The sequence below is a fragment of the Trachurus japonicus genome, chromosome 13 (assembly GCF_045865225.1).
Source record: "Trachurus japonicus isolate A0001 chromosome 13, Traja_1.0".
NCBI classification, from domain to species: Eukaryota; Metazoa; Chordata; class Actinopteri; order Carangiformes; family Carangidae; genus Trachurus; species Trachurus japonicus.
The window spans coordinates 40,334,774-40,362,125 of record NC_140919.1 but is presented as its reverse complement, the minus strand read 5'-3'; the positions used below and the strand labels follow the sequence as shown (position 1 = coordinate 40,362,125).

At 41.4% G+C, this 27,352-nt stretch overlaps 1 protein-coding gene across 2 annotated transcripts in view; it reads right to left on the bottom strand.

The window, feature by feature from the left end:
- Nucleotides 1-1,158: 1,158 nt before the first annotated feature.
- Nucleotides 1,159-27,352, bottom strand: part of limk1a (LIM domain kinase 1a) — a 74,151-nt gene continuing 47,957 nt past the window's right edge. Inside the window, exons 1-14 of one of the 2 annotated variants that reach the window (XM_085796547.1) lie at nucleotides 22,807-23,094; nucleotides 16,652-16,761; nucleotides 13,808-14,023; nucleotides 13,372-13,477; nucleotides 12,356-12,561; nucleotides 11,601-11,787; nucleotides 10,928-11,014; nucleotides 8,136-8,267; nucleotides 7,927-7,986; nucleotides 7,348-7,413; nucleotides 6,790-6,961; nucleotides 6,093-6,148; nucleotides 5,472-5,629; nucleotides 1,159-4,537 (exon numbers count right to left, since the gene is read on the bottom strand). In XM_085796547.1, coding sequence (XP_085652673.1) covers nucleotides 4,369-4,537; nucleotides 5,472-5,629; nucleotides 6,093-6,148; nucleotides 6,790-6,961; nucleotides 7,348-7,413; nucleotides 7,927-7,986; nucleotides 8,136-8,267; nucleotides 10,928-11,014; nucleotides 11,601-11,787; nucleotides 12,356-12,561; nucleotides 13,372-13,477; nucleotides 13,808-14,023; nucleotides 16,652-16,761; nucleotides 22,807-22,869 — 1,788 coding nt within the window. In that variant the 5' untranslated portion in view covers nucleotides 22,870-23,094 and the 3' untranslated portion in view covers nucleotides 1,159-4,368. Of the gene's footprint in view, nucleotides 4,538-5,471; nucleotides 5,630-6,092; nucleotides 6,149-6,789; nucleotides 6,962-7,347; nucleotides 7,414-7,926; nucleotides 7,987-8,135; nucleotides 8,268-10,927; nucleotides 11,015-11,600; nucleotides 11,788-12,355; nucleotides 12,562-13,371; nucleotides 13,478-13,807; nucleotides 14,024-16,651; nucleotides 16,762-22,806; nucleotides 23,095-27,352 lie in introns of those variants that run through there. The other variant, XM_085796546.1, reaches the window with a different exon arrangement.

Below are 27,352 nucleotides of genomic sequence, written 5' to 3'. Positions count from 1 at the left end.
GGGAGGGCGGGTATATGTTTTAATGTAGCCATCCTTAATTGCCTCTGGAGCAAGCAGCTGTTCATTAAGTAGCCTAAGTAAATAATATAGCCTATACCTAACCTGGTACTTCCTTTCATTTAACTCGGCATTTTAACTGCCTCTTTAACTAACCTCTTTCCGTCCATATATAGCCTATGATCACATATTTTAAAAAGCATATAATAGACAAAATCGAATTACTGGCAGTCTGGCACATATTTGTATGCCAATTATGCGTGAAACGTGTGAAACTGGCAACACGCAGCCTGCCGGGCCCGTGACGTCGACAGACACCCGCCACTGCAGCAGCGGCGAAATGAAAACAATCGCACGTGGATGCGATGGGAGAAGGGTCACGTGCATCTGCGTGAATTAAAAAAAACAACAAAGAAAAACATATATATTTTATTTTACTATTACTTTTTAAAACCGTGTTATATACCTTTTGGTAACATTTCTCTGTGTTGAATACTTTTACCACTCTGCCACTTATACTTCACGAGACTGTTTTTACTGTTAACTCGACACCTACAGTATGTTGGTTTATTTTTACAGCAAGAGTTGTAGTAATATACAGTATAGGAAAGGTACAGGTCTGTTTCAGAGTATTTGAGTCCAGGATTATAGGCCTACTACGATCTTGAGGAACTAATCCTTCACTTGTTCATCTTCATTTTAGGTCACAGGGGTCAGTGTGACATGTGGGGTAGGTAGGTGGCAACAGGGGTGACAGCACAGTGTATTGAGGTTTGGGAAATCACAAAAGCTGCATTTAGCTAAAGAGATTCGCACCCTGTTTCACCATGTAACATAGTGCAGACTGCAGAGACGGATAGTGACATCTTGTGGTTGATGAGTAAACACATTTCTGATGAATTCTTCCATATATTTTTGAGCAGATGCAAGCACTATTTTTACCACATAAATGTAGCCCACACATTTTCTCTGCCTGGGTAATGCAGCGCTCCTCTGGTGTGAATTCACATAATTACAGACAGTGCTCTGTGCTTCAGTAGTTGCAAGAGACCAATGATGGAGTGAATTTTGGCTTCTGCAGCTCTTTTGTCACTGAGATGTTGTGAATTAACAGTGGCTGAATTACACATCATTGTTACAGGAAACACATTTTGAGTCTGGTTTGTTTAAGGAGCAACAGTTTTATTTTTAGCTGTGACAAAAGGGGGAAAAAAAAACAGTCGCCTCCTCAGAGTCTAAATGTTCACGTTCAGGATTAAAGTGCAGAATTGTTTTCACAGCTTGTGTATAAAATTAAATAACACACACAAAAAATATAATATTAAAATATCAAAACTGACAATGGAGATCTGGAAAATATAAATACGATACAGAATAAAATGAAATCTCATACAACAAAGTATCAGCAATGATATTCAATCCACTTGAATCAGGCTTGCACTTATGAAACAAAAAAAAGGAAATCAGTTCACGTTTTTCGAGTCGTTGGCAAGGCTAGCTTACAACAAAGGCACAGCATTGTTCAGAGGTAACGATCCTTTGCAAAGAAGTGCTGCTGAAACATTCTCATTGATCATCAACACGTCCTCGCAGACACACCTAACATGCTTTGACATGGCTCAAGACAGGAAATGGAGACAGAAACATGGCTAAAGCCACTCATGTACAGTAACATGCCCACGGACGAACGCATCAGCCACGAGGTTGGCTTGTCTTACAGAAGCGTAGTTTGTGTTATCAGCCTGTACATTGACGGGGGTAGGTTACATGCTATTTGAGTCTCGCTGTTGCCGTTGAGTTCTACTTTTCCTATAAAGCTGCTGAATTAACTGAATTGTGAAGTAAAAGCTCCAGAAAGTTACGGCCCTGAGCCAAAAAGAGTGTGAGGAGGAGGAGGAGGTGAAGAGGTGAGACAGGCCTCTATCTGCTCTATCTATCATCAGAAGGACCAGCAGCGGCGGCGGTCGCAGCCTCTGTGGGCATCACTTATGAAACCAAGCAGTCAGAAACAACACAGAACATCATTCACAAAGGACCAGTCTGTAGGCAGCAGGCGGAGCTGGGACATGTATCCTCCTGGTAGCAAAGCCTGGAAAAACCGTGTCTCTTAGAAGCTTTTCAACTGGACATGACAGTATGTTAAAAATTTGGATGCTTTACTTACAGTAAGGTTAAAGGTTTAAAGGTTTAAAATTGAACCATGTACAAAAAATGCATATGAATAATCAGAAACTTCAGTTTGCTGTCAAGAGGATGAATTCCCCAGCTCCCATTTTTTACAGTTGAAAGGCTCTATCAGTGTCTTGCATTCATTTATCAACCTGAACCGACATTTATTTCCTTATCACAAGTAGCCCAAGAGAGGAAATTAATAAACATGGCTTTTAACCAGCCATTTGGTAAGATAGTGCAAATTAAAGTACTCAAATCTATACAAAAAGATTTCAGTGGTTATACGTAGTATATAAAAAAAAATGCTGTGTTTTTTTTTCTCATTTCCATTTAAGCCTCGCTTTCTCTGATGACTTTTTTTTCCATTCTTTGTTTTCTTATTTAAAATCACAATATTCAGAGACAAAAATAGCTGGGTTTAGAAGCTGAACAGACCTACGTAGTGCATCATGCAGCTCGTGAAAACAACAGCAGGAAATTATAAGAAGAAGAAAAAAAACCTTTTTAGATTAGAGACAGAAATCTTAATGTTAGAAGGTGCAAAGAGAGAAATCTGACCAGAGGAAGAGATAACTTTTCTGAAGAGTGCGCGTATTTATGCAATGCACACAGACAGATGTTAGGACAGACACGTTACGTATGTACAGTGGTATTTACAGCTAGCATTTACATGTAAACAAACGGTGGGTATTCCACAGGAGGAGAGACAGATATGTGGACAGACAGCCGACATGCTGAGACAGTACCTGCTGATATCATCCCCACACCTGAACTACTGTACAGTACATGAGACGAGGGTGAACAATTAATAATAATAACACATTGATTGCCCTCAAAAATCATCATAATTTGAGTTGACGACGAGATGCAGATTCAGTTCAGCAAGTTTAAAATGACAATAAACCTCTTTGTTATCAGATATCCTCCAGCAAACATCCATATCTAAATGAAAACTCCAGGAAGGCCGATCAAATGTTGGAAAATACTTTTTTTTTGATGGAGGGAAATGATAGGATGTGACATTTACTGAGCTTGAGATTCCTCATATTTCAAAACGCCATAAGCCTCTAACCTGCCGCAATATGTAGGAAAATAAATGAAAAAAACAAAACAAAAAACAATAAAACCTTCGGCTGTGCCCTTATAACTGCAGTCAAACTTTTACTCTCCTTAATTTCAACTGGTCGGCCAATAAAAATATGGCAATGTAGCATACGTATATAAAATATGTCTGTACATTTTCACTATTTAAAACATTTACAATGTGCCAGCTATCTACAGTGGTGAGAATGCATGAGCAGAGATGCCACGTGGACATGGCTGAGATACGCTAACAGCTCTTCAACCTGGGGAGACAACGTACCGAAACTATGCCAAAGACGTGTACCTCAGTGTTAAGTCGGTGCTACACAATAAATGAAGGAGAGGGGGGGCGGCCCGAGGTGAGGGGGGGAGGGGGGGCACAATGAACCAGGGTCTGACCTGACAGCATTATTTACAGTCATGCACTCTTCAGTGAGCTATTTAAAGCTTGAAAGGTTGTGTTTGACTTGTACAAGTGGACAGCGGGTTGATCTCACTCCTTTCGCGTTGTGAGCAGCGGATGCCCCCCCCCTCCCTCTGCGTGTTTCAGAAATCCAGTTTTTTGAGATCCAAACCAAAAAGCAAAATCAAACCAAACTCACACAGAAACACCTGCAAACACACGGTGCACAATGTACTCTGCAGAGGCCCAGAGTGAGGCGGCTGAAGGTTTTGCTTTGTGCCTTGTTTTTTTTGTTTTTTTTGGGACTGCCTAATCCACATGAATATACACACTACAGTAACTACAGCAAGTATTCTTAAACGGTGTAACCGCCTAATGTTAAACCTACGTGATTCAGGAGCTGAGTCATGATTAGTGAGTGGGGTCTGATTGCATATTATGACAAGCTTCAGGTGCAGCAGAATCAAACTATTTGTAGTTGACGTCTCTTGATTTTTTACTACGAATGTGTGTGTTTGACGTGTGTGAGTGCTTCTCGCACCGGTGGTTGTTCACATCCACATTTTTCCCCCTGAGTCTGTTTAGTTAAGCCTGAGCCAGCCTGAGTCTCCTCCAGCTGAAGCAGACAAGTCACTGTCCTGGTGGTGGGAGGGGGTGGGGGGTTTAATTCTTAACCTCCCATCCCCCCCCTCCTCCCTCTTCTGTGGTCAGTCCTACTCCGGCTGCTCAGGGTGGGTGTGCAGGCCGTTTTCAGGGCGCGTGATGCTGTGGTTCTCCCAGAAGGCCTTGTGCAGCTGGTCCACTTCAGACACCAGGGGCAAACCAATGTCCAAGTGCATCTTCAGGTTCTCCAACCACTCTTCCAGTTTGGAGAAAGCAGGTCTGTGGATTAAAAAAAAAAGCAGGTCATTATTTACAGTGTTAACCTTCCTCTTGTGTGACCTGTTTTCAGGTTTTAAAGCATAAAAGTACCACATAACTGACTTTGACTTAGACAGGAACCTCAATTTAAACAAAATAAAACAAAAAACTTTTTCCACAAAATTCTCAAATGCTCTGGTTAAAATCATGACATTTACTGTATGGTGTTATGGTTGTATGTTGGTTGTATGGCTGTATGGTTATAACGATGAGAACAAAACTGAAATTATAAGTGCAAAACCAACCTTTTTATGGATAAGAAAGCCTAACAATGTAACCAAGAGATGACAAACAAATAGCATGATAAATAATTGTTTTTAGTGTGTTTTACAGCTGATTTAAGACTCGGGTCAAAGCCGACCCCAAAGACAAGAGATGGTAGCAGAAAGCTACAAGAGGAAGGTTAAATTGAAGTCAGTGGGTGTACTGACAAAAAAGGGCCCAGGGGCCCACACCAAAAAATATTAAAACCAACATTTTAATGGATAAGGAAGCCTAACAACGTAACCAAGAGAAGAAAAACAAGTTGGATGAAAAAAAAAAATGTTTTTAGTGTATTTTACAGCTGATTTAAAACATGGGTCAAAACTGACGCTAACACCATAGATGGAAGCAGAAAGCTAACACAGGACGAAGGTAAGTATATTTTCTAGTTCTTTTGACAAAACCAGAAGGACAAAAATAATAAAACTTTGCTATAAAGTTTAATAAATGTTGACAACTTTGAGAATGACAAACCAAAGTCACTACAACACAAATCTGGGGTGAGCTACAGGCACCAAATACAAAACTCAACAAATTACCCTGAAAGTAAAAATATGAAAGGTTTATATTGGGTGAACTGTCCCGTTAGGCTCTGTGAGATCTCAGTGTGTATCTATTGTAGATGTCTGACCGTTTGTCTGCATCAAGGTCACAGCACACAGCAGCCATGGGGAAGAAGGCCGGGGGACAATCTGGAGGACAGAAGTGCTCCAAGAAACCAGACACGTTCAGCCCAAAGTCCATGGCCCTGGGGAGGTAGTCTGGGTCCGCGTTCACCCTGCCGATGATCTGGAGGGAGCGAGAGAGAGACAGAGAGCAGGAAAGAGTGAGTGATGGATGTGTAACAGGGGGATTGTCTTGAAGGGGAACCTCCAGTGCTGATCTGATGAAAACAACTAAACCCTTCAAACTGAAGCTGATGGTTCCCAGCAGACCACAGCCACCGCGCGCCTGCCCGCCTGCCTGCCGGAAACCACATCAAAAACAACTTTGTTCTTCTGCTCCCTCTAATCCCCCATACTACACACCGGCTAATGGTGTCCATCTGGGGAGGTCATAATCTGGGACTGAACCAAACTCAATGGTGCGATGCCAGCTTCAAATCCACCCTGGAGTTTCTTTCACTAAGCTTCCTTACGTTTCTACAGTGAGGCCCTGGAAAAGCTCCTCCAGAAATATGGAAAGTCATAGTCATCAAAGGAACTGAAAGCTGTATTTCAGAAAGAGAGTGGATGGATGGATGGTCACTTACCTCACAGAGCATGATACCAAAGGAAAAGATGTCTACTCTCTCGTCGTAGCTCTTCCCTGAGAGGGAAAAATAATATCAGTATTTAGAAGGATTGTCAAAAAACAGCTGGAGAAATACAGGGACAGTATCTTACTTAAAGGGATAGTTCAACATTTTGGCAAACTGGCCCAATGCCATAATCCCTATAGTTTTGAGAGTAGGTTCGTTACCTTTATTTGTCGGTGCAAGCTGTTTTTAGAACGGCGGAGCAGAGCTGTGAGCTGCTCAGAGCTACGCTACGGAGGCTAATGGGATTTCTTGGTTTCCCTCATCAAACTCATCAAATACACAATCCAACAACTCCAAAACACTCTTGTGGACAAGTTGTGACCTGCACATTCACCACACTATGAGATAATAACACAACGTTATGAGACGGAGTTGTTTCGAGGTAAATTTATGCAAAACCACTGATGCGCGTTCCTGTCGGGGGAAGTTTGCCTCGAAAACAGCACCGTTCCGTTATTATCTCATAGCGTGGTGAATGTGCAGGTCACAACTTGTCCACCAGAGCGTTTTGGAGTTGTTGGTTCTAAACATAGCTTGCACTGACAATTAATGATAACAAACCTACTCTTATGGCAATGGGCCAGTTTACCAAAATGTTGAACTATCCCTTTAAGGTATCAAAGGAAAAAGAGAATGGAGCAGGACATACCATGGATCATCTCAGGAGCCATCCAGTAAGGGTTTCCCACCACCGTGTACCTCTTCCTGCGGTCGGGCTTCGTCTTCAGACCTGGCAGTTTACCCTGCGACAGCTTCTCCTCGTGCTTGTCATCTATCATGAGCCGAGCCAGCCCGAAGTCCGCCACAACCACAGTGTTGTTCTACACAAACAACATCATCATATAAACTTAATGTTATACTGCAAGTAAGTACACATACTGCAACAGAAGCTTAAAAGCAGTGTTTAAAACACTGGTTTAGAGAGCTTGAAATTCAGCCCCAACTGTAGGAAAACCTCCGATGTGAGCTCTACAGTACAAACCCTTTGTTTTCATGTGATACAAGAACAATGACCTGTCTGTTTGAATGGGGTAAGATGGAAGTTTCCACTTGTGTGTTTGAAGAAGGCTTAGCCCCTTTATTTTTGTACTTGAGCAGTAAATGACAGGTGCACTGTGTTAAATCCTCAGGAAAGGCATACTGTATGTGCACAGGTATGTCCACAAACACACATACTTAAACTGTACAGGACCGTACAAGTTCTTACCTCTCGGACCAGACAGTTGTGTGAGTTGAGGTCCCGGTGGATTATGTTCATGGAATGCAGATACGTCTGAATGACAGATAGATAGACAGACAGATAGGCGAGGAGAGGAAGACGGGGAGAATAAAAACAAACAGAAAAAACAGAAGCCTTTAGTGATAATCTCAAACCCGTGCCAAGACGAACAATCCTGCCTTGTTTCATCTCGAATGGTTGATTTTGTAAATACAATAATCCGGTCATGCATGACATTCATCATTGTGCTCGTATCATGGGAAAACAAGGACAGGAACCCATGGTCTAATCCTGCAGGAATTCATGCTGTCATTCCCATAGAGGGGAATGGAAAAGATTGTACACATAATCAGAAGTGTTGTAGCTCACTAACATGACCACTAGAGGGAGATAGCAGTAAAGATAACAGGAAGCAATGTAGGCTACCCTACCCAAACACTGCATACATAAAAAATCTGTCTTCCTCCAGTAGATTTACAAAAGAAACGCCAAAAAACAGTCACTAACCTACATACGATTACTACTTAATTGTGATAATTACATGAACGTTTCTGTCTTTGAACTCACCATCCCAGCAGCTATGTCCTTGGCAAAACTGACCCGCTGGTTCCAGGGATAGCTGCTGTCCTGTGATGGAGAAGAAAAGAGAAGCACAATCAAATATCATGGTCTTCGATGCTGTTCATGAATCATGTGGTCTAACAACACCTCGCATTCTTGTAGGATCACACACACACACACACACACACACACACACACACACGCTCTCCTCTCACCATTTTCTTGATGATCTCCCTCAAGGTGCCTCCTTTGATGTACTCGGCGATGAAGTTGAGCCTCTTGTCCTTATAGAGGACTCCAATGAACTTGAGCACATTGGGGTGATCCAGGCAACGCATGACCTTCACCTGATGAAACAGCAACAAGCAACAGGTTGTTGTTGTTTTTTCTTCACAAATTGTCTTCACATCAGAGATATCAATGCAGTTCACCATGTAAATGAGGTTCTAGGCTGATTTTAGCATCTTGGCTGCTTTGTTCAGTGGTTATGAGGGTTTAGTTTATTCGCACCAGTACAGAATAACAAAAATAGGACACATTAAAATACATTGACAAAAAAATAATAGGTGCAAGCTGAGACAAGAGACCCAAAGGGCCTATACAAGGACTCAGCTCAGGAAAAAAACAAAAACAATTACCAAAACAAAAACAATATGTATTGTATACCCATGTATACACATACATACACAGACACACACATGCATACATACCTACTAGACAGTGAGAGTAGAAACAATACTCATCTTAATAATAACAATATAATATAAATCACAATGCTAACAATAATATTAATTAACGAGACTACTCAAATCACTCCAGTATTAACATACAGTCACTTAGTAGAACATTTTTAAGTCTACATTTGAGCACTGAAATAGACCTACACTTAGTAATTATGAGGTTTAGAATTCCAGATTAAAGGACCTCTGAATTTAATACTGAACTGCCCTAATGTTGTACGAGAAGATTTACGATAAATGTGATTAGCTTGTCTGGTTGGGTATGAGTGAATAGTGGAATTTGCAACAGAAAGTTGACACACCACACCACGACAGTTATTAAAGGATTAATGCTGAAATTAGTATGTTCTTCTCACTGTTTGGAAATCCCAGAATTAAAGCTTTACTTAGTATCAGCTTCTGTGCTCTGTCTTTTTGCCTTCTACAGTACCTTGGAAACAACAACCACACCACTGGCCTCCCCTTCTAAATGTAAAAGTCGGTCAACAGTCTGAAACTAAACAGCAAATCTGCCTGCTTACACCTCAAAATATCCCAAATTAGATGTTATATCTTGTGTTATTTTCTTGAATGGGAAGTCCCATGCTAGGCTTATTAGCTGCTAGCTCCTGCTTGGATTTACTGTACGAGCACCAATCCTGCCAGCTGTTTTGTCAAGACAGCTAATGGGTGTTATTTCTTTCTGATTAACACTCATGAGTCAAATTAAAGTGAAGAGAATCACAGTGTGTTACAGGAAGAGCTTCAGGGGACTCGCCTTTGTTTGTCTAGTAGGAATTAGCTTCAACTACAGTAATTTTGCTTAAATCACTGATAGGGCCTACCAGTAAAACTAAATCTTTGTCTCTTCCCTGAGAGTCCTCTTGAAGCTGTGACCTCACAACACACTCTGATCACCCTCTTAGTGATTTATTACTGTTACTATTTCAATTCCTCCTCATTTGCGAGGCAACTGAGACGTTTCTTAGCTACTCGCTACAGCTCAGAGCGCTACTCTGACACCTCATAAAACTTTTCCCCTCCTGAAGGTTTGGCTGTGAAGGAGGAGGCGAGTCTTTTTTTTTTACTCACTCACTCACTCACTCACTCGCACATAAACCAGAAATATTACTACTCAAGCCAAGTCTTTGTCTGAAATGTTTGGTACATTCCAGTCTCAGCTTCGCCTCAGAGACTCAGTAATGTGAGACGTCGGCCACCTACACACAAACAGCCAGAGAGGAGTAATGCTCATGTTGGGTTGTGGTGGAGGTTTGTTTTACAGGCACTTCTTGTACTCTGTCGTCATCCACGGCAATAACAAAGCAAAGACTCTGTGTTATTGCAACCTAACAATAAAACGAAAGCCCCACACATACAATACAATACATACACTAGCCTGCTGACAACCAAACATCTTAATTAGAAGGCTATAAAATGGATGAACGAGTCTGTGATGCTAAACATCAAACAGGAATGTTAGACATGATTTAGTCCCACTTAAAAGGCAACAATAACTCAGAAACTCTTACAGAAGTCTAAACGAGTCACTTTGTTATCTTTTCAAATTAATGGAAGGATCATGGGAGAGACACGGAGCTTTGTGTGGGAGGTAAAATATGTTCTGTTCATCCCTCATTCATGGGAGTGAGGGTTATGTTAACACTCCCTTTCTTCCCATTTCAGAGGTAGTTGCATGTGTTTTTCTTTCATTTATTCAGGCAAGATAACTATGAAGTGTAGCAGCTCGTCTGTGTGAACGTTCAGCATTCACACAGACGAGCTGCTACACTACCTGCGGCTTCAGCTCTTTAACTTGCACAGATTTTACCAGCTGGTCCAGGAATTCAATTCTGCAACTTTCGAATAACAAAACCTGCCTCATTAAAGGTCCAGTGTGTCATATTTGTCAAGGTTTATTGGCAAAATCTGAATATGCTACCAATGGATATATCTGTATAAGTGTTTAATCGCTATAAACTAAAATCTGTTTGGTCTTCATAGCTTTATAATTCTTCTTTTATATAGGCTACACATATAGCAAGGGTCTTGCTTAGAGAGTGTCGCCATCTTGCGCCGCCATGTTTGTACAGAATGGAAAATCCAGCCAACCAGAGAGCACGTTTCAAGAGTTTCACGTTCATAAAACACAATAGAATTATTTAAGAGATAAATAATAGAATGTTTTCCCCTCATTTTACACACTGGACCTTTAACTTTTGGATACTGGCTTGTTGTCTTTTCATGACGTAACGATGCAACGTCTGGGAGCGTCCTCCTTCACCCACCTCTTTCAGGAATGTTCTCTGTGTCTCATCATCAAAGCGAATCAGCTCCTTCATCACCATCACCTCCCCTGTCTCCCTGTGGGTCACCTGTAGCAACACACAACAATGCACCGGGTTTAGTTGAGCAACCAGCTGGGAAACATTATTCTGACGCAATATTATTAAAGGGGAACTATGTAAGTCCGGTCGCTTTTCCTCTGCGTTGCTAACCCTCCGCCTGGCCATGTGCATTTGTTTTCAACAAAGCCGGCGAGAAATCAATAAATAGAGCGATGGATAACGTTATATATCATATACAATGTTACGATGTGTATATTTGTGTAGTCTTATTTGTCATTAATGCTAGGTGGAAGGCAGAGGGCCTCCATTCTCCCTGTTACAAGTCATGTTTTTAACCATCACAATTACTCCAAAGCTGTTTAATTAAGGTACAAATGTAGCATAGTTAAGGTGAAAATCCTGCATAGTTCCCCTTTAACCATAAACATCTGATTCTGAAACCGTCACTCCTCCTACTGTATGTCAAACAGCAAATATTTACCCTCCTGCCTCTTTCCACCTTCTGATTCACTTCAATGCTGCCATCTTCTGGACGTCTCAGGTATGACAGTGTTTTGTGCTACGTATGAAAATATAATGGCAGTATATCTCCTAATAAATGCCACAAATGTACCTTGATGGCCTGTCCGAAGCAGCCCTTCCCCAACACCTCGCCATGGATGAGGTCAGATGGGCGGAAGATGCGGTGCGTCCGGTTTGAAACCACACGGAGCGACTCGGATCGATTGATATCCTTCCTCTGGGAGATGGGGGATGCTGCGTTGCTGGAGCCCGGTGACTTATCGATGCTGCAGCTTCGTCTGGAGGGGGAGAGAGGGGAGACCAACGGGGTGAGGGGAAGAGAGAAGTGTTTAGAATTGTTTATTAAGGATCCCCACTAGCTGGTACCTTAGTAGCCAGCTAGTCTTCCTGGGGTCCACACAAAATATACATATACACAACATATCATACATTTACATTTACAGTCAATCATTCATTCATTCATTCATTCATTCATTCATTTTCTATACCGCTTATCCTGCACTTTTAAATATTATCCTACTCTTTTTAAATACCTGTTTCCTTTCAATACAACAGAGGTAGTGAGGTAGATTATTAAAGATTGTGACAAGGCCTTAGTTCTTCCAACTGACCACTGCTGGACCCTCTAGTGCTATAGTTGTGCACAGTGTTTCTAAAAAAAATTTGAGTAAATAAAAAGTCAGGTGCTTTACTGATGAAGACTGACTGAAACATTACTGCAGTGCTCGATGCCTGTTACCTGTTATCTACCATCAGCCATGAGAGGGAATCATGCATGCGGCAAGGAGAGAAGGACGGGGGAACTGTGCTAAAGCGATGAAATCTCTCTATGTGATGTATTCTTACGTGATGATGCGAGATCTCAAGTGGCTGATGTTGGGGGGCTGGGTGATGGGCAGAGTGGGGCTGGGCCCCTCAGACAGGGGGGTGGACAGGGGGCCGTCGACCTGCTCCTCGGCCCCTGAGGAGCCTCCCTCCGGCCCCTGACCGTGAGGGTCGTGTTCGATGGTGAGCTGCAGCAGCCGGCTCGTCTCCTGGATCAGCAGGTCGATCTGAGGAGGAGGAGAGGGAGGGAGGGGGGGGGGTCGGAACGAAGGAAGGAAGGGAGGGAGGGAAAAGGATTGTGGAAAGAAGGAAGGGAAAAAGGAAGGAAAGAAAGATGGAGGGAGAGAACAGATTTATTCAAGGAAGGAAGAAGGGAAGGAATGAAGGAAGGAAGGGAACAAGGATTGTGGAAAGAAGGAAGGGGAAAAAAAATGGATGGAGGGAACAGATTCATTCAAGTTAGGAAGAAGAAGGAAGGAAGAAGGGAGGAAAGAAGGAACGGAAAAGGGAAAGAAAGAAAGAAAGATGGAGGTTTAGGGAACAGATCAGGTCAATTGGTTCAAAAGAGGAAGGAAGAAGAAGTAAGAAGGAATGGAAAAAGGATTGTGGAACGAAAGAAGGAAGAAAGGAAGGAAGGAAAGAAGGAAAGGAGGAAGGGAACGGATTTGAGCCAGAAGGACAACAGGAGGGTTAGAAGACCGGACTAAAACTTTACATAAACCACTAGAAACACAGGTACACGACCATCCAAACGTTTGAACACCTCCTCATTCAATGTTTTTTCTTTCTATTTCTTTTTATTACTTTCTACATTGTAGATTCATACCGAAGACATCAAAACTATGAAGGGACACATTATGGAGTTATGTAGTAATGTATTTTATGTCATAAGTATGAATCTACAATGTAGAAAGTAATAAAAATAAAGAAAGGAGAAGGTGTGTCCAAACTTTTGACTAGTAGTGTACATTGAGTCACCTTCTGTTCTATTACTACTGGGATGTATCATTACATTTCCCTCCTCAGTGACCTCATACCTCATCCAGAGCAACATTGTGAATGGGCGTCCCATTAATCTCCAGGATCCTATCTCCAACATGAATGGAGTTTTTCACCTCTGGACTGATGCAGTCTGGATCCACCCTGAGAGATAAATGAGAGCAACGGGCAGAAAAAAAATGAGCAAAAAAAAAAAATCAACACCTCTTTCAGCTCCTTTGAATAATAGTGACTTAAATTTAGACTCATTTCCCTTTTCCTTCTACTCGATTATTTATTAAAATGAGAATCATCTCTCATCACCCTGTCCTCCATCTTCAACCCACACTGACCTCTCTTGTTTCTTTTTTTTATCTCCCTTTTCACTTCATTTTCCAAATTGTTATATTGTTCACACTCTTTGTTACTCCCATACAAACACAAAATGTCAAAACATCTCATCGACAAAATATGCAAACAGACAGAAAGACTCACTGGGAGACTCTGACAGTGTGTCCCTGATCGGGGCTGTAGCCGTTGGTGGGGCTGAGCGGCTGGTCGATGGCCACGGAGAAACCCCGCCCCCTGCGGCCGTTGTTGCCCTCGGCAGTGGCCGGGATGGACACCAGCGTGACCGTGTGAGGGATCCGTGAGCATGGCGAGTCCGGCAGGGACACGGGGGTGACGATGGTCTGGTAGTAGCAGTGACCGCTGCAGCCGGAGAGGAAGAGGAGAAAACAATGAGGGAAAGAAGCCAAGTTATAAAAAAAAAAAAAAGTTGCACTACAGAGTAGGGTTGTTCGGTATACCGGTACTAGAGTGGTACCGGGGTACTGAGGCATTTACAACGGTACCATACTGCACTTAGATGGGACCGGTACTTTCATTTTGCACCGTGAGTGAGTGAGTCACAAACGAAGCAAGGTGCTTTTTTTTATTACCGTTACAGCGCAAAGATGCAGTGTGTTCAGACCTCAAATAATGCAAAGAAAACAAGTCGATATTCATTTTTAAACAGACCACTAATGTTTTAATTTAGGAAGAGTTCAGATTAATATAGATGGAAATTTAATCCTGCAGCAGCAGTGACTGTTTACTGATTTACTAATTATTTACTGATGCATATGTTATAGTTCTAAGATTTTCTATTAAAATAAAGCCAATAATGACATTTTTTGTGTTCTCTTTTTATTTGGAAAAGTACCGAAAAGTATCAAAAAACATGTTGGTACCGATACCGGTACCAAAATGTTGGTATCGTGACAACACTACTACAGAGAAATGGTCCTCATGAGATCTCTGGCTCTACAACCATCCGTGCAATCATAAGAGAAACGTCCAGTTCTCATTGCAACAGTTTTCACAGCATCACATCACATGTTGTTGACACGATGCTGCTTCGGCTCCGTTTGGGAACACACTGTGCAGTCATTGTTGGATACGAGGGTCAGCGTGACCTCTGATCAACTCGCTTTACAAACAACTATTTTTCCCTAAATTCTGGGAAGTTTAACAATGACTCGGGACAGGAACTATGAGGTGAACTGAAACTTTTGCAAACCAGCGGTGAAACTTAATCTGAATGACAGAGCAAATGTTGCTCTCTTGTTTATGCTTCAAGCACTTTCCAGTGTGTAACTGCTGATGTTCTCCGACTGCTGTTGCCTGGATTCACCCGGTGTGGAAAGTTAACATGCAAATCTCTCAGTAAATGTAACGATCAGACTCAATTGCATAGTCATCACCCACTTCCACTCGGAGAGGAAGACAAAGGCTGCTCTGTCTCTGTGTTGTGCTGCTTGATTCACATTAAACCCTGTTTTTAAAGCCTGATGCTTGTTAGAGTCACACTTATACAACTCAAGAGCCGTACAAGTCAAGAATTACCTGAACCTGAAACAGACACATGTTAAAGGGATAGTTCAACATTTTGGCAAATTGGCCCATTGCCATTATCCCTGTAGTCATAGCAGTAAATTCGTTACCTTTAATTGTTGGTGCAAGCTGTTTTTAGAACGGTGGAGCAGAGCCGTGAGCTGTTCAGAGCTACGCTACGGAGGCTCATGGGATTTCTTGGTTTCCCTCATCAAACTCATCAAACACACAATCCAACAACTCCAAAACGCTCTGGTGGACAAGTTGTGACCTGCACATTCACCACGCTATGAGATAATAACACAACGTTACGAGATGGAGTTGTTTCCGAGGCAAATGCAGAGAGCGCTTGTCGGAGAACTGCCCCCGACGGGGACACGCATCAGCTGTTTTGCATGAATTTACTTCGTAAACACTCATAGCGTGGTGAATGTGCAGGTCACAACTTGTCCACGAGAGTGTTTTGGAGTTGTTGGATTGTATATTTGATGAATTTGATGAGTTTGATGAGGGAAACCAAGAAATCCCATTAGCCTCGTAGCGTAGCAGCTTGCTGCTCTGCTCCACCGTTCTAAAAACAGCTTGCACCGACAACTAAAGGTAACGAACCCACTCCTAAAACTATAGGGATTATGGCATGGGCCAATTTGCCAAAATGTTGAACTATCCCTTTAACACCCATGATAGACTAATGATGTTCATCATGTTCCTGATTTGAATTGACAGGTTTACTGATACATTAATACGGTAACACTTTATAATAAGTACACACTATTAAGCATTAGTTAAGCTTTAAAGCTGAATTCATCATTTGTAACACATGAATACTCATTAGTATGTAAACTATATAAACTACATACTAATGAGTATTCATGCGTTATAAATGAAAAATTCAGTATGCTTAACTAATGTTTAATAGTGTGTACTTATTATAAAGTGTTACCCAATAATACTGATACAGCGTCTGTAATGTGAGTACCACTGTCGCAAGCTGGAAACATTGAGATTTTCTCTGGCTGGAGAAACACTAAAATACAAAATGCACCAAAAGTTAAACCATAAATTAAAATATGTTTTAAGATTGGTCTCTGCAATTTTCCGCTCTGCATTGTGTCAGCTGTCACCACATTTTGTCATAATGTCGACATCAAGTCCTTTGAAGCCCTAAAATAAGCTGCATAAATTTAAGATTTTGTCAGTCAAAGGCAGTTTTGGCATCTTGCACGTTCTTTTTCTTTTTGTGGTTTTGGTTACACTTCAAAGGGTTTTCAAGTGGATTAGCTTGTGGCGAAGGATGGAATTAGAAAAACTATATAAAACAAGTAATAGTTAGATAAGTTAGAATGAAATAAAGCGACGCACCTCAAAGTAAATCCTCTAATAGCTGCCAGTGTTAAAACTTTAACAAGGTTGACGGCTCATGGGGATTTCTTTTTTTTTAATTTCATAGTGTCTGAGACTCACCAGTACAGCTTGGATCTCTCCACCAGAGCGTATGTGTCTCCATCACCGATGAACGCCCTGCAGTTCAGACAGGTGAAGCATTCTGGGTGATATTTCTGTTCCCCTGCAACCTGTAATAGAAAAAAAAACATGTTGTGAATACTTCAATAAACGCTAATCAGTTTGTTTCCTGCATGTAAACACAGTTTTAAAAAAAAAAGACCCTGATGTTCATCAATAACACATAGATCGTTCTCTGATTCAGAGAGAAAACCCTGGAGGGAGTTTGAGTTCACAACAGGGTTTTTGATGTGAGCAGAACAACAGGCAGCATGAGGCTTTAATAACTGGTGGGAGCAGCAGGGTGAGGTCTGGCTGCCGAGGGTAATGCTGAGTTACAAGCAGGGAGATTGAGTTTGCTGTAGCCAGATCCCCTCTCTCCAGAGCCCAGGGCAGTTTTGCAAACAAGAGAGGGAATTGAGTTATGACCGAACAACAAGGATGGCAACGAGCAGATTAATCACACTGGCAGATGAGAGGATAATGCTCCGGCTGGGGGATTCAGGTCTGGCTGTTCTTCAGACCAAAAGGAGATAACCAAAAACCAAAACACAAATCAGATTGATCATTACAAAAAGAAGAAAAAAAAAAAAGATCGACTGCAACATCTTCATTGAACTTCCCCACCTTTACTCGTTAATAAAGCGTGTTTGTCCTTGCTTGTTGTGACTCTGATCGACTGAGAAATGGATTGAGTGGCCCCTCGGAGGCTTCACACATGAATATCGACCCTTCCTTAACTCCTTCAGGTAATTTTGTGGCCGTCGATGCAAATGACCCGCCCACTCAGACACCTAATGGTTCTTATGATTAAACATGAGCCACACGTTTTTGCTTTGAGTGGCAGAAAAATTTGGCCCCCTGACGGCACTTCTCAACTGCAATGATCTGCAATGCAAATTCAGTCCAGACTGAGGAGGGGCACCGCACGCTGGACTGCTGAACAAAGAATAATCAATCAAATGCCGAAGAAAAATCGAAGAGATCGAGAATCGCTGGTTCTGTAGTTCCATTTAAAGAGATTTTAACAAATACCATAATATTTCTCTAAAAAGGCACATTTAAATACACACCAACATTTTAGTTTACTTTATTTTTTGCTTGTGATTGCTTTTTTGAGTTATGGTCTGCTGGTTTAGTAAAGAAAATTAATCAATTATGGAAAATAATACTGTTTAGAATCATAAAACGTTGAGTAATTTTTACAAACTCTGTCACAAGTGTGAGCTGCAGCCCTACAAGCAGAATGAAAGCAGAGCAGACACGTGTCCAAATAGAGACAGCTACCTCGAAGTGGTCAATAAAAGTGAAACAAAACGGGTAAACTGAGACACAAAGGGAGAAAATGTGAAGATCAAAGAATCAATAAAATCATTGTCTACTCTACTGCCATATGTCTGCTGCCCCACCCTCCTGGGAGAGCAGCAGTGAAACACAGCACACACACAAACAGATAAACACATGCCAAGGGCCCTCGGGCTGCAGGGAGGAAGCAAGGCAGTGTACAAACATATTAATTAACAGCTTTTTAATTCATCTGAATAGCTCCTTCCAGCTAAATACCAAAACAAAATGCCTCCACATGGCGTTGGTACTTAAAGAGGAACATTGTAACCTCCTGGCTTAGTTGTACATTTTCAATTTTCTTTTCCTGTTATTGAAGTAAAAAATGGCAAAGGGTTACTTCTGCTGATAGTAGTCGACTTGAAGATTTCAAGTGTCCTCCTCTTGTCTGGAGGCTACATTAGAAACAAGCATCACAAGATCAGATCGGAGAGAGCAGGAGGAAAAGACAGACCGTGTAATGGACAGGGGAACGAGGCAGCCGCAGGGTTTAATGACCGATTTAATTTCTTTATTTGTCCACAAAGCAGCCCCATAAAAAGAAGCCATGGACAATTACTGTCAGACGTCGCCAGTGACGGTAAATACGCCGCATCAGGAAATAAGAAGTACAACAGAGGGATGACTAAAGAGAATCGAAGGACCGAGCCACAGACAGATTGAACATCAGTCTGGGACACAGAGAGAGATCAGTTTGAGGTTAAACGCAGCAGTTTTTGTCCATATAGGTGGATATAGCTGTGATTTTTGGCAGCATGCATGTTTGTGTGTGTGTGTGTGTGTGTGTGTGTGTGTGTGGGTGTGTGTGTGTGTGTGTGTGTGTGTGTGTGTGTGAGACTTAGGTGTGTAGCCCTACAAATGGGACAGACAGGAAAAGAGGACAGCTGGGGCGTAGATGAAAAGGGTGTGTGGGGCTGTGCACAAGCTGACATGGTGGCTACCATTTGCTTGCCATGCAGGCAACACACACACACACACACACACACCCCTCCGTTAAAACCACATCTGACAGGCGACAGCTGCTGCCCTCACATTTAGGACATGCTTCCTCTCTCCAAAGTGTAGATACAGAGACAGACATGCAGACAGAAGCTGCTTCACGGCATTTAAAGGACAGATTCAAGGAACATCACGTGTGCTAATGCATCACCGGTTCCACTTTTTATCTTCACTCGACACAGACGTGGAGTGTGTGTGTTCGTGTGTACTTGTGTGTGTCTCTTCAAGCCTCAGAGACTATTTCATTATTTGTGTTGTGTATGAGCTCATCATGTGTGTGACGGAGCGCCGGCGGCTCGTGTGTCCTCGTGGCCTCGTCCAGTGGCAACAAACCAAACCGTGTGTGCACATGTCTCCCTGGGGGTTTTGAGCCAATTGATAACGTCCAACTGGGTCAAACTGCAGCGCAATGTTCAGTCGCCAAAGGTGACAGTCCCCAGTTTAAACCAATTCACTTTACAGGGTTGCACCATTAAAAGTCTCCAGGCTCGTTAAGTAACTTTGATAATGTGCAACTCGTTGGGAAACAATTTGTGGCCCTCTCCAGTTAAAAATAGTTTGTAACTGAAAAGACACTGTAGCGTAACAGCAACATAGCAGCTAAAAAACAACAAGCAATATTAAAGGTGATGTTAATGTATTACAATGTTTCATTTCTATATGCAGAGGTGGAGAAATTAGCATTAGTGACATTAGCACTGTAGCAAAATGAGTAGGCTAGGAAATGCTGAAGAATGACCAAGCTAATGACAATTTTGGTCTGTAGCATTTTGTAATTTGAGCTATGAAAAGTAATTTAAAATGTTTCCAGTTTACGTCATCAGTCGGTTGTCAGGTCAGACCAGGGTCAGACATGTTGACCATATCCCTCATTATGTCATTTACCTTTTCTTTTAAAACGCATCATAAATGGGCAAGCTAACGTTAGCGTAGTCAGTTAGCTAATCTCCATTTACTCCAAGCTAACTTTGAACTGATTTTACATGTAGGAAGAAAAAAAGGTAAATCTTAGAGAAAAACCTACAAGATAAACATGATTTTACTTTGTCACCTCTTGTTTCTCAGTCTTTAATCATCGGGTGACCTCTTGGATTCCTGGTCTAACCTTTCGGTGGTCCTGAGCACCAGGTTAGAAAGTCCTGTCCCCGTTAAAGGGGGCAACACTGACAACGGCCTCTCCTTAAGCACCAATGTACAATTTATCATAAGACTTTCCCTGGCAACAGTGAGAAAATTAGATAAGACAAAGGGGGAAAATGGGGCAGAACTTGAACGAAATGGTTTAAACCATTGACCTCATCGTTTAACATGAACTCAGAAGTTATGGTCATAGTTTAAGATCTAGAAATGAATAGGCTAAATAAATAAAAACTTCTGGCAGTGGTCATCCACAGAGACTGTCTGCCTGGCGTGCAGGAGTCCTGATGCTTCATTTGTTTTAATGATTTATACGTCTGACCTGAAGTTGGCTGTGGAATGTGAAAAGACCCCTCTCGAGCCATTTGGGTGAATTTATGGTTTAATGCTCTCAGCGACACTCACACAGTTTCTTGACAATTCCCTCAGGTCATCAGTCACCACCTATGTTGTTGACTTTTCCTGAGCTGTGGTCTGGGCAATCACACCTTTATAGAGACCAATCAGCTTGCACATAATGTCAGATAGAGATAGACCTGAGCTGTGGAAAAGTGGTTTGAATCAAAGGGGAAAAAAAGAGTCTCTCATGTCTACGTCTTAATTGCTCTTTAGATTCGTCATTATTCAAAATGAATCATTTAGTTCTCATTTTTCCAACCCAATGGATTTTAAACACATTTCACATTTTTCCCCATGACTTCCAACTTACTGGCCAAACATAATCAGCAAGGAAAATGTGAATGTTGTTAACAATGGTATGGTATGGTATGCCAAGCGTCAAGATGAAGAAAAGCAATAGATGTCGATTGTTCAATGTTCAATGTTCGATTTTTTTGGACACAAGTTTGTCCCTGATAAAATACAATTAATGCATTTCATGTGAGGAAAATGAGAAATGCAAATGTAGAAAATAAACAAAATACAAAACTTTAGTTTAAACACATTTAACTGTAAAATTCAAAATAATAATATCATTGATTTATTCAGATGATTTTCCATTGGGAACATCTGCTGCTCCTGAGATGCCATATTGAGTCATTTGTTTTAATAAAAGTCACACAATTCTCAGTTTCCACCCTCCAAAATGTGAAATCTTGCTGGTTTTTCTAAGGTTTGCAGAATATGTACCTGAATATTATTATTATTTTTTTGACTATTGACAAACAAAACAATCTGAAGACATCACCAACAGCTCTGAGAAACTGTGATGAAGATTTTCCACTCCCTTCTGAACAGCCAATCAAAGGAAGCTGCACACACACAGCTATTAACCTTACATCCCTCTGTTTATGCTGTACTTAATTAACTTAATTTACAGCATGTGTATTTATACCTCTACCTGTGGCCTCATCCCTTCACCTCCACATCCACAGACACATCCAGTCGGACCCACTGACTTCACTGCGCTCCGGCTAAATGTGGCACAGTGACCTCATATCATTGCCGCTGTGGGTGCTTCTGAATGGCCTCACCAAATGATGGGGGGGGGGGTCTGGCTCTGCTTAACCTCATGTTTGATGTAATGAACTTCACTCCAGAGCCTCCTTCATTGGCTAAACCCAGAAACACAATCCATATGTGACTGAGCTCACAGAATCAACACGTAGCTTTTAAGAAATGTGTATTTAAGAAAATGACCTCATGTGGACTTTTCGAGGAAATCGTTCGTGTAGAAACAACACGTGCATTAGGTACCCGATACTCCCCACACAGAGAAAACTAGAGCTGGCTCAGATTCCAGAAATGTGTCAAAGGGAATTCCTGAAGCTTAAATGAAATGTATGATCAACATGGGGCAGTCAAAGCTTGTCTGAGGGGACCTCAAGTCAAAAGAGGACGTGATTCTCATCACCGAAACAACCTTATAGACCTTTTTAACTACAGTAGATGTCATTTAGGTAAATAGAATTAGACTAAAGCCTGAGAGAGAGGACAGTGGGACACATTCATAGTGTCTGAATGGAAACCCCCTCTCCCCTACTAACAGTACAGTACCACAGCATACACAGGCCTCAGCTTTAGAAATCTTGTCAATGTATTCAGCCTTCTCTCTCTCTGCAAGTCTCACATCCCACTGTGGGAAAATGAAGAAAACTGTTGGCAGTGTGGCCAGTATATGGACCACTGGAGGTGGTAAACAAAAATAACGCAGCGCTGTGACACACTCATTAGACATGACAACTGTTGTCCATCTCTGTATGCCCTCAAACACTTTGAATCCCCACTTTCATCCAAAGAAGAATGCCGCCTATAAATAGCCCCTCATGCCATGGCTCATCAGTTTTTCATGACATGAAGAAAAGAAAAAAAGAAAAAAAGAAAAAAAAAACTGGGGCGCTGTGCTGTGCAGGAAAAAAGAGGAACAGATAATTACTAAGCAATACACTGACCCAGTTCAGTCAGGACACACACTCAAAACACAGCAGTGCACGGCAGCACGATGCGGATTTGGTTTTAAAATGAACGGATAAATGATGGAAGGAAACTGCAAAACCATCTCGACCGGCCACCTGAGACTATCTGCCTCCCTCGCTCCCTCCCTCCCTGCCTTCACACACACCACACCGGCTCATGAATATCACCCAGAAGACACCGGGAACAACCCCGAGCAGCAGCAGCAGCAGCAGCAGCCTCACCTTCTTATCCCTTTTCCACAGCCTGAGACAGCAGAAGCTCCAGAAAAACAGATCTCCCACCATGTCAGCGAGAGCCGGCGCCTCTCTCTCTCTCTCTCTCTCTCTCTCTCTCTGTCCCGCTGATCTAGTTCATTCTAGTGAAGCAGCCGATTCCCCCGCTGTCACTACACAACACAACACAACACAACACTGGCAGAGGGACAGAGCTCAGGGGTAAGGAGGGGAGGGGAGAGAGAGAGAGAGGGAGAGAGCAGTCCACGCCTTTGCAGCTGAGCTCATCTCTGAATCAGAGTCACTCCTCTCCTAGCCCCCCCCCTCCCTCTCCACCTCCTCCCACTCTGCTTTCCTCCTCTCTCAGTTTTGCTATGACCTCATCGTTTCCTGTTTGGCCCCGCCCACTCTTGCACACGCGCCAGCCAACTCTACTTCCACAACCGCCCCCACCACCACCACCACCCTGCCCTCCACGCTCCACCCCCCACTGTCTTCAGTAAATTCCTTCCTCCAACAATACATATATCATATTTCTAAGAAAAGGAAAAGAAAAAAGAAAACAGAAAACCATCACAGTGACATTTAGTCAGTTTTAGGGATGTCACGATTATACATTTTCTTAGTACGATTATTGTCAGAGAAATAATCACGGTATTATGATTATCACGATTATTATGCACTAATTAATTTCACAACACTATGAATGTGTAAAATCAAATATAGTCAAAATGTAATTACATTACTCACTGTTTACACAAAGTATTTCAAGTATCTATTAATGTATGACCAATTCTTAATCCCCAGGGGAAATGTTTGGAATATTCAGGTCATAAATTCTTATCTATACCAAATGTTTGCGTTTATTTTAATGGTTTTTTGTTTTGTTTTGCTTTTTTTTTTAAATTAAAAATGACACGCTAACATTTAAATTCCTACCAATTCAATGTTACGTTAGTTAAATGGACCAGTATCTGAGCATTTACCTTTATTTTTGCGCCACATTTGCAAATAAGGTTCCAACATCAAATTTTTGTGAAAGTAACGGTATTTAGGAATCTTTACGATCAATTAATTGTGGCGTTTAATACCACGATTAATTGTGAAAACAAGTAATCGTGACATCCCTTTGTTTGTTATTAGTGTATGATACTGACTATTGTTGTTATGTTAAAGTTAAACGAAAGCTTTGTGTCAAGGAGAACACATGTTAGACGCTCACATGTCATCACAGTGCATCTAATTCTTATCTTAGTTACCAATAAGTATATTTGTATACTATATAGTATAGTATATAGTTTTGCAATTAAATTATTAATTGTCAAGTCTATGTTGGAACCAGCAAATGTCGACATTTTTGCTTGAAAAGTGACTTAAGCCGTTAGCTTATTCATCCCAATGGGTGATTTGATAATTAATGAACTCTATAGTTAAAGGTGAAATATATTTATGTAATTTCACCTTTAACTATAGAGTTCATATATATTTTGGAGTGTGAATGTCATTGTTCCCCCTTTGAACTGCTTGAGAAGTCCTTGTTTGATGTTTTGAAGACCAAGCCATGAGAGTTTCAAATAACTAGTCACTATTAACAGTTAACAGAGATGAACTCTCCAACATGTGAAAATGAAACTGTTAAAATGCCAGAAATTTCCCTCTTTCGTCAGACGCACAGTCTTCAGTCACATGTAGAAGAGATGTAATGATGGGGCGCCTCACCGTCAGGCTTCGCATGTGAAGCACCGGCTGCAATGACCAGGCATAAATGAAGACATGTGATGTGACAGGCTTGTGTTGTGTGATCTTTATAAATAGCATCCGGTTGCCTTTCCTCTCTTCTCCTCTCTTCCTGCTTTTATCTCTGCTGCTGCGTCACTCTCTCCTCAACTCTCCGCTCTCCAGCTCCGTCTCACTCGTCTCAACGTCGAGCATGTCCATGACATGTCGTGCATGTGTCGACCCCGGTCCCCTCCCCTCCCCTCACCACAAACCAATGCAGGACGGCCGTGTAAGTGGGCGGATATTAATAGACGGTCAGATGCACTGGCCTTTTGGTTCCTACATCCATCAGTAGGGCTGGGACGATATGCTTTCCCCCCGATTCGATTCTTCTACGATTTTTTGAATGGCGATTCGATTTAAATTGCGATTCTACGATATTGCCGATTCTCCCGATTTATAGTCTTTAGCATTTTTAACACTTATCTGCACACAAATACTGTAGGACCCTATAAATTAACATACTCCATTATTTCGACCCCCTCGAAAACGAGAGGATTCCTCTCAAGGGGTTTATCCTATTAAATAACATTTCTGAATGAATGAAAAAAGTGAACTTAAACCCTTTTCAAAACCTGGACTCTCTGTATGTAAAAAAGTCTAACAAATGCACATTGCACAATATAAAAAAAGTTCAAAGTTCAAGTTAAAAAAATGTTGTTGTTTTTTTCAAAAAAACAAACAAAAATGATTATTGAGAAAAAAAAATCAATTTAAAAATCGTCAAAAAAGATATCGCGATATTTATGTGAATCGATTTTTTCTCCCACCCCTATGCATCAGCCATAGCATCATGACCACCTGCCTAATAATGTGTTGGTCCATTTTGCTGCCGAATACACAACGAACTGTGTATTCTGACCTTTCTATCAGAACCAGCATGAACTTCTTCAGCAGACCACACGGACCGGCCTTTTCTCCTTCGCGTGTATCAGTGACCCTGTGGCCGGTTCACCACCACTGCTCCTTCCTTGGACCACTTTTTTTTTTTCATTCAAAATCATGTACAGAATCATAATCATCATATCTGCTGTTTCGTACAGAAGGTAACAGTTATGGTACAACAAAAGAGACGGAGACAGTGACAAAGATTCATTCTGGATCCAGAACGCTTCCAGTTTTGGGCATAGCCAGAGTATGTGGGTCTGATTACCAAATGTGTGGGCCACAGTTTCTCCAGCATTTATTTGAGTGTGTGTAGTGCTAAATTTAGCTGTAATTTCAGGTGTCCGAAAGAATCTCATGACTACCTTCCATTTAAATTCTCTCCATACATTTGAATTAGTTACCAGATGTACTTCAGTACAAATTTCCTCCCACATATCATGTGATATGTTGGAATTAATTTCAATTTCCCATCTCTCCTTAACCTGTGCAGTATTATTCAAATTCATGCTCAGGAATATTTGGTAACAATAGCTTATTCATTTCGTGTCCCATTTTTTTGTTTGTACTTTAATCAATAACTCTAAAATTAGCGTCGGTTTAGCAACTTTGTCCTTGGACCACTTCTAATAGATCCTGATCACTGCAGACCGGGAACAACCCAACAGGAGCTTCAGGTTTCCAGATGTTCTGACCCATTCGTCTCTATAGCCGTCACAGTTTGGTCCTTTGTCAAACTGAAAGCATGAAAGCATGGAACTCCTTCACCACTGCCAATAACTAAACTCACACACAAACTAACATTCAAAAAGCAAATAAAAAAATATCTTGGAATTTCATATCTGTAAAATAACATACGCACACATACACACACACATACACATAAAGGGTCTTATGTAGCGTAATAGGGTCTCTTGTTGTCATTTTCATTTGTTTTACCCTCTTATTTTATTCTTTTTATTTATTTTTTCATCTTATTTTATAACTGCTGTACATCGGAGTTATCTTACACAGGTTCTTTGAAGTGGATGATAATCTGATGGTACAGATTTAATGTAAGATTTTGTTGACTTGCCTTTTGTTGTGATTTCAGATTTAAATGTATTGGTTTTAACTGTGGACCCCAGGAAGACTAGCGGCGTTCTAGAGCGCAGCTAATGGGGATCCTAACAAATAAAACATAAAACATAAAACAAAACAGACTCAAATCCTCACACTCGCTCTTTTGTCCTGCTTGAAACTTTGAAACTTTGAGGACAACATGTTCACAACAATCCCACCCACAAGCAGTTGTCATGATGAAGTATTCACTTCACCTGTCAGTGCTCTGATTGGTGCCTGTCAGAGCAGTGGAGAAGACGTGAGTGTGTCACTGTGGGAGATACAGAGGTTGCATCAGTAACTGTAAAGACACAGCGTCAGGCCAAAGGTCAACGAGCAGATGATCCAGCTACAGTGGTGTTTACGATCACGTTGTTGACAGAACTTTCTGTTTGGACACTGACTATGTCCTAATATACAATAAAAACAATGAATTTAGCAAAATAGTTTTGAATTGAGCAAGATGTTAGTTGTTAAATATAGTTTGTAGAACTGGGAAATAAAAATAATACAGTCTGATACCAAAATAGAGTCTTTTTGCTTCACAGTCATTTCCCTCGTGTGTTGTTTGCTTGGAGAGCCAGGCCACACTCTAACACTTTCACTTCTAAACACCATTAGTCAGATGTTCAGGAAATTATTCCATTTCCTAGAATTATTTCCTCCCATCAAGAAAATGAGATTACGCTTCAGCTGTTTGCTCACAACCAACATGTTTGTCATAAACTGGGAACGACTGGCGATATCGTGAAATGGCTCTGAAGATACATTTTCTCCTCTGTAATTCTCA